This window comes from Artemia sp. Qi Xiang Cuo, chromosome 1 (genome assembly GCF_049724085.1).
Source record: "Artemia sp. Qi Xiang Cuo chromosome 1, ASM4972408v1, whole genome shotgun sequence".
Classification (NCBI taxonomy): domain Eukaryota; kingdom Metazoa; phylum Arthropoda; class Branchiopoda; order Anostraca; family Artemiidae; genus Artemia; species Artemia sp. Qi Xiang Cuo.
This window is the reverse complement of record NC_142794.1, coordinates 88,949,381-88,968,817: the sequence shown is the minus strand read 5'-3', so window position 1 is coordinate 88,968,817 and position 19,437 is coordinate 88,949,381. Positions and strand designations below refer to the sequence as shown.

Sequence of the window (19,437 nt, the reverse complement as noted above, 5' to 3'; positions counted from 1 at the left end):
TCCACAGCCCTAAGGGCAAGGGTTGTAAATTCTGCAACTTTCCCAGTTTTTTGCATAGGCCTACAGGATTTATTTTTGGAAAAAGAGAATGTTTGATTTTGGGTGGATCCAAAAAACTACGAGCATCGACATAAAATTTAAGGAAATATTGAGGGTTGAACTAAATTTAAAAAATAGAAAAAAAAAACACTATGCGTCCAGGTTATCGAAAGGGTGTATTCCAATATCTTAGGGACGGCTGTGGGCCAATCCCTTTCGACTATTCAAAAGGACACTAGCCATTTCAATTTCCAATCGAATGAGCCCTTGTTGAAGTTTCTACGACAACGCGTTCTATAAAAACCTTATAAGCCTCAGGGCATAACTTACAGCACTTGCCCTGAGGGCTGTGGGGGGGGGGGTTGTCATCCTATGACACCTAATTTCCAGAACTTAAAACTACGTTGAATAAAATCCTATCTCAAAATTTTTATTGGATGTGTTTGGGTAAAAGGTAGGCGTGAGAGGGGGGTTAGTTGCCCTCCAATCACTTTCGACTATTAAAAAGGGCACTAGCCCTTTGAATTTCCAATCAAATGAGCCTTTTTTAAAGTTTCTACGACAACGCTTTCTATAAAAAACTATATGCCCTCAGGGCATAACTTACAACCCTTGCCCTGAAGGAAGTGGGGGAGTGTCCTCCTCAAAAACAATTTCTATCTGGAAATCAAGTACGCTGGACAAAATGGCTATCTCAAAATTTTGATTGAATGTGTTTCGGGAAATGCTGGGCGTGGAAGGGGTGTTAGTTGCCTTCCAATCACTTTCGACTATCAAAAACGGCACAAGCCACTCCAATTTCCAATTGAATGAGCCCTTTTCGAAGTGTCTACGACAATTTTTTCGAGACGAAGTACCCTGCTCTAAAGGAAAAAAATTATAAATAATATATTGTGCCAACATAGTTCTTATATGCCCTCGGGGCATAAATTAAAACCCTTGCCCCGAGGGTTGTGGGAGAGTGTCCTCCTCAAAAACATATATTCTATTTGGAAATCAACTACGCTGAACAAAATGGCTATCTCAAAATTTTGTTTGGATGTGTTTGGGGGAATGATGGGGGGGGGCTAGTTGCCCTCCAATCACTTTCGACTATTAAAAAGGGCACTAGCCCCTCCAATTTGCAATTGAATCAGCCGTTTTCGAAGTTTCTACGACGACTCCTTCGATACGAAGTGCCCGGGTATGGAAACGAAAAAATGAATAATACATTGTGCCAACATCGTTCTTTACTTAGGCAGCGCTATTGCGCTGCTTATGATTTCTGTTCGTTTTGGGTTTCATTTTTTCATTGATGCTGATTTGTGGTACTTTCATGCTTGGTAGATTATTTTATTTTTGCTCATTTTTGATGAGCTAATATCAACTAATTCGATACGAAGTGCCCTTGTCTAAGACCATGAAGAAAAAAAAATAATACGTTGTGCCCGCATCGTTCTTTACTTAGGCAGCAATATTGCGTTGCCTATGATTGTATTCTCCGGACCTGTGATGGACATGGGATCCAGTTGGATAATAAGTGACTCGGAGATGTTGATTTCGCTGACGATATCAGCCTCCTAGAGTCCTGCAAACAAAAGCTCCAGCATTACCTTTAACCAAGCCAGGGATGCTGCCGAGCATTTTGGGCTTCAGATATTTACAAAAAAAAACGAGAAATATGGCAAAGACTAGATCTCTACTCGACCTACGATGCTATAACCAGACAATAGAGTAAGTCGTGGAGTTCAAGTACTTAGGAAGTACCATCCACAATTCAGGATCGTGCCAACGAGAAGTCAAATTAAGAATCGGCCAGGCTAATGCATCTTTCAGGAAACTGTCTCGAATTTGGCGCAGCCAGAAGAACTCATCGACTGAAGCTGAGGCTGTTCAACCGCAACGTCCTCTCAACGCTTTGCTATGGTTCTGAAACTTGGCACATAGATCAAATACTTGAAAAGAAACTCCCCGCGTTCGAAAACATGTGCTTAAGACGCATTCTAAATATCAACTTGTCCCAAATAGTAACAAACGCTACTGTACGACAGAAGACATCTCAGCCACTGGTAACCAAAGTGATCAAATATAGGAAGTGGAGATACCTTGGTCATGGGATCCGCATGCCCGAAACTCGACTACCGAAGGTCGTTCATTAGTGGCAGCAACGTGGTACCAGAAGAAGAGGACGCTTCAAAAATAACCTACGACGCAGCTACCGGGCTGACCTCGCAAACCTCAATCCAGCCTGAATGGGAAGATGTCTGGGCGAACGCAGCGATGAGAGATGACTGTCGAATCTTCTTGGATGCCCTAAGTGCCTCTGGAGGCACAGGAGGGTCTATGGTAAGGGCCCCATACAAGCCACTTTCTTAGGATTGTATTTAAGGGGGCATTGCTTTTAGAAAGACCAGAGGGAAGTTCGTCACATAACCTCCGAGACAGGTAAATTGTGTGGAAAATATAGAAGACGTACAAATCCTGATATTTTGGACACAGGGCCAAATGCACAACCCCTTGTAAGTGCCTGGCCACAGTCGTTGGAAAATTGACAAGGGACAAATTGGATTAATTATTTCAGCTAATCCAGTGTTTAGTTTAGCTGATCCAGAGTATATATATATATATATATATATATATATAATGTATATATAGAAGTGGAAGCCCGGCGGCTTTACCGCCGAGCCCCGGAACTCAGCACGCGGCAGGCTTTTATATATAGATTCTCACTGTCGCTCGTGTTCTAAACACAGACAATTTGAGCCTTTTCTTGATGTTATGACGTCCAAATAGACCTTAAATTAGAAGTGGTGCCTTTGTAAAATTATATTAAAATTTTTTATTTATATATATATATATATACAAACCTAAGGTTGATATAAACACATATATATATATATATATATATATATATATATATATATATATATATATATATATATATATATATATATATATATATATATACATTGAGCGACATGTACAGATTTAGCAGTTCCTCACTTACACATTTCCAAATGCTGATCTTTCGTTATAATCTTTTCTAATATACATACCCCGAGAAGTCAAGCGTATATTTCCTTCCCAGGAGAGATAACTAGTTTTAGGTGAGAATTCTCAAGATTATCTAGATCATAACAAGTCAATCACTAAATGAAGACTCAAAAAGTGGGGTCCTGGTGTCTCATACACCCATGGTGTCTTATACTCTCCTTCTTATTTTTTATAGCTTGAATATAGGCATATTAAACCTTGTTTGAAATAGAAACATGCCAGGATTTCCAATTTATATGGATATAAGGAGAAATGAGTCTTTGCCCTTCTAACAAGGAGCATTTACTGACTTTATTCACTGACGATATTTATATCGTTCTTATATGCACCCAGGGCATAACTTAAAACCCTTGCCCTGGGGGTTGTGGGGGAGTGACGTCCTCAAAAATATATTTTCTATCTGGAAATCATTTACGCTGAACAAAATGCCTATCTCAAAATTCTGATTGGATGTGTTTGGGGGAATGATGGACGTGGGGGGGGGCTAGTTGCCCTTCAATCACTTTCAACTATTAAAAATGGCACTAGCCACTCCAATTTCCAATCGAATGAGCCCTTTTCGAAGTTTCAACGACAACTGCTTCGATACGAAGTGCCCTGGTCTAAAACCAAGAAAAAAAACTAAATAAAATACTACATTGTGCCAACATCGTTCTTTACTTAGGCAGCGCTATTGCGCTGCCTATGATTTTTACAACAACTTTCTATATAAACCTTATATGCCCCCAGGACATAACTCACGACCCTTGCACTGAGGGCTCTGAGGGGGTCATCATCCTAAAAGACGACGGCTGTGGGTATTATTTTGAAACCTTCAGGGTATGTTGAGGATGATGTTGAAAAGTGGCAGTAATTAGTGCTGTTGTTTTACCGAGTCAACAGATTTCTAGTGCATTTGGGTTGTCAATAGGGCTTATTTACAATATCTCAGGAATGATTAAGTTTTTTAAGTCAAAAAATATAGGGATTATTATGGGGATGGTCAACTAAATTGAAAGAAATGCATCTAGGTGCTCAAAAAGTCTTTTCTGTAATATATCAGGAACTGCTAAGCATAATGAGCTGAAAATCTCTGAGAGTTTTGTGGGGTTTTTGCTCGAAGTGAAAAGACACCAAGTTTATCCAAATTGTTAAGTTTATCAAAATTATGCATCTTGGGTTGTTCTCAAATGGTGTCTGTAGTAAATAGGCATAAGGTTTCAATATATATATATATATTTTTTTTGTCACCAGGGTAACTTCATATGTACTGGGCGGCTAGACAAACTTCGGAGGGGGGCTCATTCGATTGGAAATTGGAATTTCTAGTGCCTTTACGTCAACAGTGATCAGAGGGTATTCTGTCTCCTCTAATGGCCTTTTTAACTGCCCTTCCCTCAAAAAGATTCAATCGAAATTTTGACATTGTTCTTTTATTAAAAAAACGAAATTTCAAATAGCCTAACTATGCCTTCAGGGATGAGAAAACCCGCACGACCCCTGGGGCAAGGGCTGTAAGTTATTCAAGTTGCCCTTAGTTTACAAAGTTTTTTTTTTTAGGAAACCGTGGTATCTTTGATTCTGGATTCCCAAAAAGGCTTAGGATATTAAGGTAAAACATTCAGGAAATATTGAGGGGTATGTTGAACAGAATCAAGCAACACCAAGTGCCTGCTTTTTGCAAAACGGGCGTATCAGCAATTTCTTAGAAACGCCGAGGGAAGTGAGTGGAAACTTTTAAGTTCCGTTGAGGGAGAAGTTGAAAAGTGATTGGAGATCAGCCAGTCAAAAGGTCCTGTAAGTATGCCTCAAGGGATGATATAACCTCCACAGCCCTCGGGGCTAGGGTTGTAAATTTTACAATTTTCCCAGTGTTTTAATGGCCTATAAGATTTATTTTTAAGAGAGTGGGAATATTTGATCCTGGGTGCATCCGAACAAGCTTAAGGTACTAATATAAAACTTCTGGGAATGTTGAGGATTAAACTGGATAAAAGAAACACTATGCGTCCAGGTTATCGAAAGGACGCATCTGCAATATCTCAGGAACGGCTGATGGCATCATATTGAAACTTTCAGGGCATGCTGAAAAGTGACCAAAGGGCAACCAGATCTCACCCTATTAAGGTGCATTTCCCCTTCAACACTGATCCAAATCTTGAGATAGTAATTTTGTCTAAAATTGTCTAAAGATACAGTAACTGCGGCCTGAGGTGACTTGACGACCGCCAAGGCATGGTTTATAACTTGTGCAATATTTCCATTGTTTACATGTAGGATTTATTATTGGCGAATGGGGGAAGGTTTCATCCTGGGTGAGTCTAAAAAGGCTAAAAGTATTATGAGAAAAATTCAGGAACATTAAACTAAACCAAAAGACATCATGTGCATCCAGGCTATCAAAACAGTGTATCTCCTACATCTTAGAAATTGGCTACTCATGGCTATAGATGCAGCAAATTGCAACTGCGAATTTGACTACTTAGGGGGACTGCAATGGGGAGTACTTTCTACCGTGGTAGTTTGTGACTGCAGCTACTTACGACCACGACTATAATACTACCGCTTCGATTTTGACTAGGACTGACTGCTGCTATAATTATTACTGCTACTACTTTTGAATCAAGTCAAAAGACTCCATGTGCATCCGGGTTGTGAAAAGGGCTTATATGTAATATCTCAGGAATGATAAAAGTTATCAAGTTGAAAAATTGAGAAAACATTAAGAAGGATGTTCAACTAAATCTGAAGACTGTAAGCATCTAGGTGCTCAAAATCTCTTATCTGTAATATCTCAGGAACTTCTGTAGTATCAGGAAATTTCAGAGAATGTTGAGGAGGTTTTGCCCTAAATTAAAAGACACTGAGTGTATCCTGGTGTTCAAGGGTGTATCTTGCGTTGTGCTCTAGTTTTGCCTATAGTAAATGGACATAAGGCTTCAATATACTTCTATTATTTTTTTCACCAGAGCCACCTCATGGAAAGGGTAGTTACAGATATTACCAAAGGTGGCTCATTCGATCGGAAGTTCTAGTACCTTTTTAAAATTCAAAAGTGGTAGAAGGGCAAATAGCCCCCTTCCCTCTCCCGTGACTGTCCTAACACCAAAACATCTGATAAAAATAGCCTAAGCGTCAAACAAATCTGCCTCTAGGGATGAAGTGACCCCCCCCCCCACCCTGCAAAAAAAGAAGGAAAAACCTGTGTTGCAAGGACTTAGTAGTTATGAGTGTAGCCAAATGTTTAATGATAGTTTTTTTTATTAGGAAAAAGATGCATGTTTGATCTTGGGTCTCCAAACAGTATTACGGTAATAAGCTGAAACTTTCAAGAAATTTGATAGGTTTCTTGAACAAAACAATAACACTAAGTGCATATTGGTTGTCAAAAAGGTGTATCAGTATATCTCAGGAACGGCTGGCTGAATTAACTGGAAACTTTCAAGGTACATTTTGGGTGGGGGGGGGGGGTTAAAAACTGATCGGAAGACAAATAGCCTCCCTTGCTATTCTCAGACCCTCCTCCCCCTTCAACACTGATCATAATTTTGAGATCGTAATTTTTGTCACAATAGTTAAAAAGTCACATAACTATAAATCTGGGGATGATATTATCCTCTACTTTTCCCGGGGCAAAGGCTGTAGCCCATTGTTTACATATAAAATTTGTTTCCGGGAAAAGTGGGAACGTTTGATCCTTGATGAATCCGAGAAGGCTTGGGGTATTAGAGTAAAATTTGGGGGAATATTGAGGGGAAGTATTGAACTAAATCAAAAGACCTTTTGTTTCTCCAGGTTATTGAAAGGGCATATCTCCAATATCTCAAGAATGGTTGAGGGTTTTATTTTAAAACTCTCAGTACATGTTGTGGAGGATGTTGAAAAGGGACTGGGGCAATCAGAGCCTTTATTCTTCAACCTCTCAAAGAGTCCCCCCTAAAAAGTGTTTAAAGTCATGAGATATTCATTTTCTTTTGAATAGTGAAAAGGTCCAATAACTGTGCGTCGGGGATTATATGACCCGGCCTCCGACCCCAAGGCATGGTTATAATCTATGCCATTTGCCCATATATAAAATGTATATACATGCTTATATATCAAATGTATTATTTGAAAATGGGGGAATATTGATCTTGTGTAGGTCCGAAATGGCTAAGGTGAAACTTTGGGGAATGTTGAACTAATTCAAAACACTACGTGCATCCGAGTTATCAAAGGAGTGCATGTGCAAAACCTTAGGCAAGGCTAAGGATAATAGCTTGAAACTTTCAGGATTACTTGTAATGTCAGTGTAACTGAGATTATGATTACTTGTGACTACGATGGTGATTATTTGCTTATTATACTTCAAATATGAAGTACACGAGCTACAATTGACCTTTATCAAGATAAAACTTATTGATATCTTTATCTAAATTAAAAATATTTTCTGTTGGAACCTTTGTTAAAAGGGGCTTTGGAGGTTGAAGGTTTTTACTTGAATATTTTTTTTTCATTTTCAGCTTTAGATTTTGGTATAGCAGGAATAGCATAAGCATTTAAGCAGGTTATGTTAGACCAAGAGACATGATTTTTTCCGTAGTTCTGGATATTTAGAATAGTTAATATCAGCATTGCTCCTTTTTGTTGTGGTCTTAGGCCTCAGCCTAGACTGCCTGTTTTAGGAGATGCAATGATTAAAGCAGCAATAAAAATGGATAAATGAATTATTTATAGTTTTATTACGCAATTTTATGCATATTCATATAATTTAGCAAGGGAGAAAGCGAATATATCAATTGATTCTTTTTTTTTCTCCAAATTCTATAGTTGCTTCTGGGTAAAATTCTATTTGAGCCGTTAAAGACACTGAAAAGGTTCAAAACAGCCCATAATAACCAACAGTTTAAAAATGTGTTTCTAAAAAAGACTGTCTAAGGGTAGTTTTCTCGACTTGGAAAACAAATCCGGAACCCCTTTCCATGTGTTTCCGTGGATGAAGCCGGACAGGAATAACTTTCCATTCGGGTTTTCGCGACTTGGAGAGGCTTTCCATCTTTTTCGGAAAATGAATCAAGACAGGCCGTGGAAAGTGAAGCTGGAAAGCATATTTCTTGTCCACTTTTGAAACAGACCGAAGAGCATAGAAAAACATGGCTACATTTGTGAAAAAATATTTCATGCCGTAAATGAAGAGAGCCGGTTCCAGTTCCGAAATCCAGAGCCGCGTTTTCAGACTCAGCGGGTTCGAACACGGGTTGTTCTAGTCTAGTTTCAAGTTTCTAGTTTTTCGTCTAGTTTCAGCAGGTTCGAAGCTTCAACCCCGTGTTTGATGCACTAGATGCACTGCTACACAACGCTTGATGCACTAGACGCGAATAACCCGTGTTTAAAGACGGGTTGTTCACGGATCAGCAGGTTCGAACACGGGTTGTTCTAGTCTAGTGCATTAAGCGTTGTGCATCAGTGCATCTAGTGTATCAAATACAGGGTTGAAGCTTCGAACCCGCTGAAACTAGACAAAACTAGACGAAAAACTAGAAAATTGAAACTAGACCAGAACAACCCGTGTTCGAACCCACTGAGCCTGAAAACGCGGCTCAGGTAAGCTAAATTAATGTACTCCACTAGTTTACGTGCTCCAAACGTCGTCTTCGCGCTCTACTTTCCCGTTTTCGCTTCCCAGCGGTTTTCAAGACGTGCGACCGAGGAGAGTGTTCCAGGAATCTCACGGAAACCGCCCTCTAGTGACAAAAAAGTGCCAAAAATGGGTGATTCAAAAAAGGTAACTATTATTTCATTAGTCTTAATTGTAAAACATCAGTTAGCCAAACAAATTTACAGGAATATTCAAACAGCGTCTGTAATCCCTCAAAAATGACCTCATTTTTACTTTGACGCAATTTCCGAGAGGTTTCAAACGCTTTTCACAATTATAGACAATTTTGTTTTCAAAATAACATTTTACTATCATGAAAATGATAATTACCTAATGAATATTATACTAATAAATAATAATAACTAATGAAAATAATAATTATCATTCCTGGTTCAGCTGCATTTGGTGTTTGTCCTTTTTTTATCTCAGGCGGGAAGTTTAAAAATAAAAAACGTGTCTGAAATACCAGAAGTAAATAGGCGAAAAGGAGATTTCATCATGGAGTTCTAAAAGTGTACTTTCATGATAGCTTTAGCATAAAACAATATATTAAATATAAGCATTAATATAAATTTCATTCAAGATTGAAGACCTCGGTAAAATTCTACTTTAGTTACTTTTGGCTATCTTGGAAAGGGGTTGGGTTATATATATATATATATATATATATATATATATATATATATATATATATATATATATATATATATATATATATATATATATATATATATATATATATATATATATATATATATATATATATATATATATATATATATATATATATTTATATATATATATATATATATATATATATATATATATATATATATATATATATATATATATATATATATATATATATATATATATATATATATATATATATATATATATATATATATTTATAAAGGAGTTGATCTAGGATGCTGATACTGCTTGTCTTTCCCAACCTAGTTGCATACTCTAATAGAAATTGATGTTGTGCAGCAGTGTCTACACTAAGCCACAGAAGACTGGTCCCCTTGATCATACCTATTTATGGTCACATTTACCATGGACTGGAATTTCATCTATCCTAGACGCTCCTAGTTGGAAGGTGTGTCTTTGGGCTGGAAATACAATCACAGCCCTCTTTTTCATATTTTCTGTAAAATGTTTAAATAGTTACCACCTCAACAACAGAGATGAAGTGATCCAACATTGGACCTTATTTTACTTCACAGTGCAAACTAAGATAATTAATATTTTTAAATTAATTTAATGGCAAATAAGCAAGATTACCTGTATAACACAACAGGAAAGAAAATGGATTACTGTAAATAGCTGTGTATTTTTCCGCCAAGTGAGGGAAATAGGTTGAAGCTATGTGATAAGTATTTCTGGTTGTTTTAAGGTTGTATTTAGTATTTTTAGTAACCATTTTCTATTGACAAATAACAAGGAATGAGATACCACTTTATGGCTTCCTTTAAAGGCTCCAAAAACTTACAAAGGAAGTAATTAGTATGTAATTAGTACCTAGATAAAAAAGGACAATCCAAAATATACTATGAATGATTTTAAAACATGGATTACAATATAAGAAAACACAAAAATCTGAAAAGTAGAAACTTTATAATGCAAGAATTTTAATATTATTGCATTTTCTTGTATGTTTGCATATGGATTTGTTGTTTTAGGGAATAGATGGGAACTGACACTGTTTAGTTTTTGGTAAATCTTGTTTTCATTTTTTCCTACCATGCTTAAAAAATCTCTTGTCTCACTTTGTCTTGTTTCCTTGCAAAATGTAAAGCTCTTTTACATCAACCACTATTTCCTAGAATTTGAAATTTGGCTTAGCTAGTACCGTAGGCTGGCCAAAATTTCACTTCTATTTGATCAATCTCTTCTTATTTCCTGGGGTGGGGGGCATTATCCCTGTACCAGGGTCCTTGGGAAACATCTGTATAAAACTTGGTTTGAAAAATTCATCTTTAAAACCATATAAATGATGACGTTATAAATAATTGTTGCTTTTACAGCCCCCAGCCTCCTAATATATATATATATATATATATATATATATATATATATATATATATATATATATATATATATATATATATATATATATATATATATATATATATATATATATATATATATATATATATATATATATATATTAAATTTGTAAATTCTGTGCATATTCAATAGCTCTTTTGATGACCTGGATGGACATAGTGTTTTTAGGTTTAGTTCAATACCCCCCTCAACATTCACTGAAGTTTCATCTTAAGAACCTTAGCCTTTTCAGACCCACCCAGGGATGAACGTTCCCCACTTTCCAATAATAAACCCTTTGTGTAAATAATGGGCAAATTAGGTAATTTAAAACACTTGCTCCTGGAGGCTGTTGGGGTCTTGTCATTCCTGGAGACATAGCCATTGGACTCTGACATTTCCAAAAAAATGTCTATCTTGAAGTTTATACTAGATTTCTTTGAAGGGAGAGCAGGTAAGTAAAATAGGGCTTGAGAAGGGGACTGGTTGCCTTAAGATATACTTTTAATCTGAAATAGGGCCCTAGTATTTTCAATTCCCAATCAAATGAGTCCCCTTAGAAGCTAACTTGACCATCCTTTTGCATTTGAAGCAGCTCTTGAAAAACAAACAAACAATAGATTGGACCCTTATTGCTCTTTAGTTTAGGCAATGCCAGGGTATTATGACTGACAGGATATGTCAGGAACAAATGTTGCAAAAAGTTCAGTGCTAGATTTTAATAATAATAACTTCATATAAAAATTTATTATTTACTTCAATATGGGGAATTGAAGTCAGATTTGAAATATTAAAAAATGTACATAAATTTCTGGAACCAAATGTAAAGACCTATTAAGGCAACATGTGATTCATGAGTGCCAGTTGTAACTTTCCTCCTTTTCGAAAGTGAAATGATAGTAAAAAAAAAGATAAAATGATCAAAAATCACTATTCAACTCTTTGATGTTTGTTTTTCTGTTTTGAGAGCTGCTATGCAAAGTATTTAAAGGACTGTTTCCATTAAATAACCATTGTAAAATAAAAAATCCAATCATTCAGTCGAAAAATTTTCAGCCTATCTTATGATGTTGCTTATGAGAACATAAAATGTAGCAATTTAGAAAGCAAACATGAAATCAGCTTTGAAGTTTATCTCTCATTCCAGAGGAAATATTCGAAATAATATTTATGGAAATAATTTATTCAGTAGAATTTACTTTTATATTTTAGCCCATTTCTATATTTAAGTAAGAAATTTGAATAAAAATATAAAAAAATGTGCCTTATAGATGCTTAAAACAGGAAAACCACAGAACAAGTTTTTCAAAGAAAAGTAAAGAGCTCCACTAAGCCAAAATGAGCAGAAATAAAGCAAAATAATCGTCCTTTTTTGCTCGTTTTGAGTTTGACTCTGCTAATACGAACTAGTTATGGCTGACACTGTGTTTATTTACGTCTGCTACTTCTTGCGACTGCTACTGGATTACTTTTAACTGCTACTGCTTGTCACTCAGTGCAACTACGACTGTGACTACTCGGAAGTGGTGTTGCAACTAAATCCCACTGCAATACCAAATTGCATCTGCAGCTACTTTCAAATGCCACTGCAAGTACTTGCGACTTTAACTGCTACTGCTTTGACTGAGACTACTTGTAAATGTGACTGTGACTACTCGAATCTGCAACTAAAACTGCTACTATTAAGAGTGAGACTGTTGATAGTTCTTCTGATAAAATTATTACAACCACTACTTCTTTCGAACCAAACAAAGAGTTTGAGTACATCCAGGCTGCCAAGAATGACAAAAATGTAATATCTCAGAGACGAAATAGGGCATAAAGTTCAAACTTTTAGGGGAAGTTGAGAAGTAATTTAAAACTAAATCAACATCGACACTACCGTATGTGTACCAGATTGTCAAAAGAGCGTCTATGCAATATCCCAGGAAAATCCAAGAATGTTAAAACGTGGGCAAATCCTATGGCATTATCTCTTTTGCTACTCGAAAATGTCACTTGATCTTTTAATGCCTGTTCGAATGAACTCTTCTTTGATAATTTAAGTTTTGGGACTATCCATGACCATAATTCTCTTGAAAAGTTGGAAATTCCATATTCTGTTAATAGATGCTGTAGGATTTTATACTTATTTAGTTTCCATCGTTTTCATCAAAATCTCGTATAATTTTTTTTTTTTGGGGGGGGGGGGGAGTCCTGTTTTTAAAGTTATGCAAATTATTATGCACTAATTAATTTTGATACGCAGCTTTAAAATGAATAAATTCTACGTGTTTAGAATCATCATAGATAATAGATTTTTTTTGCATGCATTATAATTAAAACTTTGCTTTTCGAGTTTCTGCTGATATTGGCTCTAGTCCCTGTTTAATGACAGTTTATTACTCAAAACCATTTGATCCAATGCTCATTCAGTTCCGTCTTTACCTTATTAAACTATAATATTTGGCTAAGAATGCTCAAAGAATGGTAACAATCCCTGAAAAAGTACACTTTTCTCCAAATATTTTTTTTTTGTAGGGGGATGGTCTGAAATATCGAAAATGATTTTCCAAGGTCTTCATTTTCAAGGTTTTCTAGAAATTTCTTCTTAAAAATATATTTTTTATCTTTTTAATAGCATTATAAAAATCCTTAGATGTCGACTTTTAACCCTTGCAGGGGGGTAATTAGGAAGACACAGAAAATAAATATAATTATGATATAAATATAACATGAGAAATATTCCCTTTTAGCTTTTGATAAAACAAAGAGCGCAGTAGCAGCCCATTCTTATGGGAAATTTTCTCGTCTGACTCTTGATGCCCCTTCCAATGTTTCTCTTCTAATTGTACTATCAAACAGTTTGCGGAAACGAACTGTAAGTAAGGAAAGACCCGGCTCAATAGTAATTGAAACTCATAAAAACGGAATTTTGATACCAATAATTACATCAAAAGAATCAGATTTTAATGCTGATTTTAAATATATAAGTTCCATCAAGTTTAATCCTACCAATCAAAAGTTATGTGCCTGAGAAAATTTTCCTGATCTTTGAAAAAGAGGAAACACCCCTTAATAGTTATAGAACCTTAATGAAAATCACACCATCAGATTCAGCGTATCAGAGAACCCTACTGTAGAGGTTTCAATCTCCTATTTACAAAAATGTGGAATTTTGCATTTTTTGCCAAAAGAAAGATCATTGATGCGTTTTTATTTATTTTTTTGTTTTCTTTTTTTTTTTTCAGGGGTAATCGTATTGACCCAGTGGTCCTAGAATATCTTGGGATGGCTTATTCGAATGGAAATTAAAAGTCCTAGTGCCCTTTTTAAGTGACCAAAAGAAATGAAGGGCAACTAGGCCCCCTCCCTCACTCATTTTTTTTCCCAAAGTCACCTAATCAAAATTTTGAGATAGCCATTTTGTTCAACATGGTCGAAAATATAATAACTATGTCTTTTAGGATAACTTAATCCCCCAAAGTCCCCGGGGGGAGGGCTGAAATTTATGAACTTTACCCAATGTTTACATATAGTATTGGTTATTGGGAAGTATACAGACGTTTTCAGCCGGGATTTTTTCTGGTAGTGGGGAAGGGGGATGGGTCGGAGGTTTTGTGGGAGGATCTTTCCATGGGGGAAGGGACATTGATATAAAGGGGGCACCGAATTTCCCAGCATTATTTAAAAAAACGACCAGAAATTCAATAAAAAAACGTTTTTCAACTGAAAGTAAGAAGCTACATCAAAACTTAAAACGAACAGAAATTATTATGTATATGATTGGGTTCGCCCCCTAGTCAATACCTCGTTCTTTAAGCCAAAGATTTTTTTTTAGTACTTTCATAAGAGCTATTTATTCTAATTAACGGCCTTTGTTATTAAGAGGTTATTTTTAAAAAATTGGAACAAAATTCGAACTTTAGCGTAAAGCGTGAGGTATTGACTAGGGGGCGAACCCCCTAATATATGTATTAAAAATAAATGAGTATAGAAATTCGGTACGTATGATAATTCGTAAGTTAGATTCCTAATAAAAAAACGTTCGTAAATAAAATTGAACAACTTTCGAGAAAGCCATTTAACCAAATAAAATTAAAATTAATATGTCTATTGTGTTCTAATTACTTATCAACGGGGAGCCAAAATCAAAACCTGTATTTAATCAAAAATGTTCAAAAATTAAATAAAAAAACAATTTTTTTTAACTGAGAGTAAGGAGAAACACTAAAACTTAAGACAATCAGAAATTATTCCGTATATGAAAGGGGCTGTCCCCTCCTCAACATCTCGCTCTTTACGCTAAAGATTTACACTTTTTCATAACTCAATATTTTTAAACAATAAAAAACTTTAGCGTAAAGAGCGAATCGACCAAAATTTAGCAAAATTTTTCCCCTGAGTGGGTATAATTCAAAAGAAAGTACCTTCTCATATCTTATTTTAGGTAAGACATTAAGTTCGATCTTTATAGCAGCCTTTATGGCAAACTAACCATTTTTTCTCTTCTAAAGTTGCAAGAACAAAATAGTATTCTTGCACGATATTCATTCCTGAAATTTCCGGCTTCAATTTAACCAACAAGTTAAGCGAACAACGATTTCAGTTGTGAGTAGTTTTCACTAACAATGTTGATCAACAAAACGTTTCTTGGTATTTGCCATAACGGATTATTAATCAACAGTGTTGCCAAAAACGTTACCAGAAAAGGCGTAGTTTAGACATAAAAAAAGTAGAACTGCTTACCAATCAAACCTCAGATTGTCATCAACAAAACAGCTTGATGTTTATTGGAACTACTTGAACGGATTAAGCGTGTTGATAAGAGACTGATCAAGCATGTTGATCAGATGATCAGATTCATTCAGGTAATCATTCTGATCAGATTGTCAGGTCCAACCAGAATAATCATCTGAATCTGAATGAATGTGAATCTGATCATCTGATCAGATCAGACACATCTGATCATCTGATCTGATGTTTATTGATATTTATGATATTTGTTGATCAGCTTGATGTTTATTGAAACTACTTGCATGGATCAAGCATGTTGACAAGGACATGAGACAATCCTGGATTTCTGTAACAGAATCCACAGTACAATTTTTTTTTTTCGTTTTTGTCTTTCACTCGAGGCTTCAAGAACTTTATCTTCTGTAAAAATAGAAATAACCACTCATTCCTGTACAAAGCTTTGCACAGAAGTGCAAAGCTGTTTTAGTTTCTTGGGTGTATTTATATCCAGGCCTACCATTCCTTAGTTCCATACAATAGGCAAGTTTGAGAAACAGTCCTTAGATTTTTCTAGTGCCCACTGCACCCTAGTGCGCCTGATTCTAAAAGTTCATAGTTCACGAAGAAAGTTGTCGTAGAAAAGCGTGTTCCTGCTTCTGTAAAAGAAGTAAATATTAGTAAAATCAGTGTTTTCCAGCTATAGTGTTGTAGTTCTAGCTCTGGCTATTCATGGAACTTTCTTAATTCAACACGAAGAATAAACAGAAAAATCCATGTTGTGGAACAAAACGTATATTTTTTTAAATTAGCTGAGACTGTTTTTATTTTGAGAGAGGTTTTGGTTATTAATAAAAGTATTAACAGTTTCGGAAGATGCTAAAGCATAGTTATGGCTGTGTTACAGGACAGTATGGTAAGGTCTTCAATAAACCCGAAACCTGTATTTTATGGCAGTCAGAGTGAGAAAAACATTAGAACAAAAAACAAAGTATTTTTCTCGAGGTATGCCAAATGTATTTCGGTGGATTGTAAAAAAAATGGTTAGAATCTTACTTTAAAAGTAATATTGTCAGCCATTCAAGAAGAGCAGCTCATCATGAATTACGGGTTGCCGTCACCCAAGAATTTGACATTATTTTGCAAAAAGAAAAATGTCAAATCCAGAGCATGTATTTTAAGAATTAGGATTTTTATTCAACAAATTTTCTAACAAAAGAAGCTAAAAAAAGGATTATAAAACAAAAATTACCTATTGATACCCCATGAAAATGTAGTTTAGATATAGAAACATTTATCCTCACACTACGATTACATACAAATTTAGTGCATTTCTGTATCTGAATATTTGCTCTTGATTTTCGGTATATCTATTATTCTATTTTCTATTATTTCTATTATCTATATTTTTTCTATTCTATTCTATTTTTCTATTCTATTTCTATTATATATTTTTTCTATTCTATTATTATTCTATTCTATTTTCGGTATATCGGTATATCTATTCGGTATATCTATTAAAATTCCAAAATTGAATTCTAATCTCAATACAAAGTGAGCATCCTACTTTCAACTCATTCATAGTCGTTGCAATTTAATGCATGCATTTGACAAATTTCAATCTATTGCCGATATTACAAACTCACTTAGTAACAGCCTCTAGTTGCTTTAAAATTTATTTTTTGAACATATCCCCTTTAAAAACTGGGTTAAAGGATTCTGTTCCAAAACAGATATTGCAATTTTTTTTTAATTTATTTGCTGATCGAAGAACAACTATTGTTTCAATTCATGTCTTTTTTTCTTTTTTTTTTTGTAAAACCAAATACTGAACCTGTTTGCGACATATTAGGGAAATTAATAGTAAAATAAAACCGTAAAATTTAGCCCTTTCAATGTATATGCTACCGCTCCTATATTTAGAGTGAAATGCAACAAAAATGCCACAAATCACCAGCCTTTAAGTTTTCTGAAGTTGGAATTTTCCAGAAAAATCTGAGGTACTTTTGCGCAATATATCCAAAAAATGCAAAACATTAAAGAAAGTTATTATGATAACTCATTCTAAATTTACCATCCAATCTGTCCATAAATAGTTCTTCAGCTGATATTAAAAAAATATATAACAACGATCTGGCTGTCTCTGAGCTAGAGGTATTAAAACCTTTCGTCTGATTTTAAATCAGCTCATATAATATGAAATGATACATTTGGGCTGTTCAATAGATTGGTTAGCAATTTACGCAACAGTAAACTTTCGTCAATTATATTGTTTCTTCTGAATCCCTTTGATCAAAGTATGATAAATTTTTAAATTATGGTTCTTTTTGGAGGTGCTAGGAAATTGCAACTGAATAAGGAACGCTCCACAGTTTGTTTTCTGCTTAAATTAGCCCTGTGTAAATTACTAACCAATCTATTGAATGGCCTAAATGTGTCATTTCATACAGAGAAAGCTAGATGGTCGTTTTTTCTTAGTTCTTTTTGAATAAATTATTTTTTTGGTTTACGTCGTGTAATGTTGAATCTACAATCCTGCATAAGGAGTGCACGTCTCATAACATTTGATGTAACAGGAACGTTATTAAATTTTTTAATTTAATAACGTTATAATAAATTATTTTTTAGGTTTACGTCGTGTAATGTCGAAGCTAAAATCCTGCATAAGGAGTGCACGTCTCATAACATTTGATGTAACAGGAACGTTATTAAATTTTTCGAGAAACCCTGTAATGTTCTATATAGAAGAAGCCGAAAAACATGGTTTTAAAGCAGATCTTAAGCTTTTGTCAAATAACTTTAAGCGCTCGTGGATCGAAGAAAATGAACATTTCCCATGTTTTGGTGCGAAACATCAAATACACTGGAGTGAGTGGTGGACAAAGTTAGTTATTAAAACTTTCGAAGGTACAGACCTAGATGAAATATCATTGCTATGTATAGCAGAAGTGCTGATTGAAAAATTCAAGAGCCCATTATGCTGGAACCTGGAAAACGGTTCTGTTGAGCTTCTGGACTTCCTCCGTGATAAAGAGAAAACAATTGGGGTGATAACAAACTTTGATCCTAGGATTTATACTATTCTCAACAATTTGTCCATACTAAGCCGATTTGATTTTGTCATTAATTCGTATGATGTAAAGTTCTGTAAGCCTGAGCAACAAATTTTTGATCTTGCCTTACTGCAATGCAGTGGATTGATGCCGTGGGAAGCTGTTCATATTGGCGATAGTTTTCATTTTGACTACGAGCCTGCAAAATTAGCAGGATGGGAGGCAATCCTTGTAAATCAGGAAGAAAGTATGAATAATGTTCCAAAGTTCAAAAGCATTCAAGATCTCAAGCTTTTCATTGAAGAATGTTTTAAATAATAATAGAAATCTTCCTGTTTCTCATCGGTATAACAGTAAGCTGTGGAAAGTTGCTACAGGAGCAATATATGGGAAGTTGTATTAGTGAGCCCCTGGCAATTGTATACCTTGCTGATAGTTGTATTTTGACTAAGGAGACATAAACTTAGCAGGGTTGAAAACGGCCCTTGTAAATGAAGAGAGCAGAGTTTGAAATCTTTCAAAATTACGAGCTTCTCTTTGGATAATTTTTTCGAGAAATAATAGCAGATCAGGTTGTTATTATTATTTTATTTTTTTTTATTGTTTTTGGATTCAATAATATATACTTAGTTTTTGTTTTTCAGCTTCAACTTGACTTTAGGAACTGTCTGGATATCTATTTTTGAGTCAAATAATAAAATAGGGAGAATCCGGCTGGGTGTTAGGCTGCCTGTTTAATTTTATAAATGTTTGATTTGCTGGTTGCGCCGAGGCAGTCTTGTTTTCATTGATTATATCTGAGATTCGTCTAGTCAGAAACATCAGCCCTACCCATTTTACTGCGTTTGTATTATTTTCGGGCTTTACTTCGATGAATTCAATGTTACGGAATTCTTCCCTGAGTTCAGAGTGAAGAACGTCAAAAGTCAT

At 35.1% G+C, this 19,437-nt stretch overlaps 1 protein-coding gene across 5 annotated transcripts; it reads left to right on the top strand.

The window, feature by feature from the left end:
* Positions 1 to 8,711: 8,711 nt before the first annotated feature.
* Positions 8,712 to 19,130, top strand: LOC148956893 (rhythmically expressed gene 2 protein-like). Of its 5 annotated transcripts, none has more exons than XM_089096655.1 (3): positions 9,142 to 9,285; positions 9,618 to 9,791; positions 18,083 to 19,130. In XM_089096655.1, exon 3 carries the CDS (start codon positions 18,097 to 18,099, stop codon positions 18,823 to 18,825), a length of 729 nt encoding a protein of 242 aa, XP_088952781.1. In that variant the 5' UTR covers positions 9,142 to 9,285; positions 9,618 to 9,791; positions 18,083 to 18,096; the 3' UTR covers positions 18,826 to 19,130. The 5 variants fall into 5 exon arrangements, with proteins under 5 accessions (XP_088952800.1, XP_088952791.1, XP_088952781.1 ...); XM_089096644.1 differs by having other exon boundaries at positions 9,606 to 9,791; XM_089096674.1 differs by lacking the exons at positions 9,142 to 9,285; positions 9,618 to 9,791 and adding an exon at positions 8,712 to 8,815.
* The last annotated feature ends 307 nt before the right edge of the window (positions 19,131 to 19,437 follow it).

Coding starts and splice junctions, on each gene's coding strand:
- LOC148956893 (XM_089096674.1), top strand. CDS start 18,097: ATGTCGAAGCTAAAATCCTGCATAAGGAGTGCACGTCTCATAACATTT.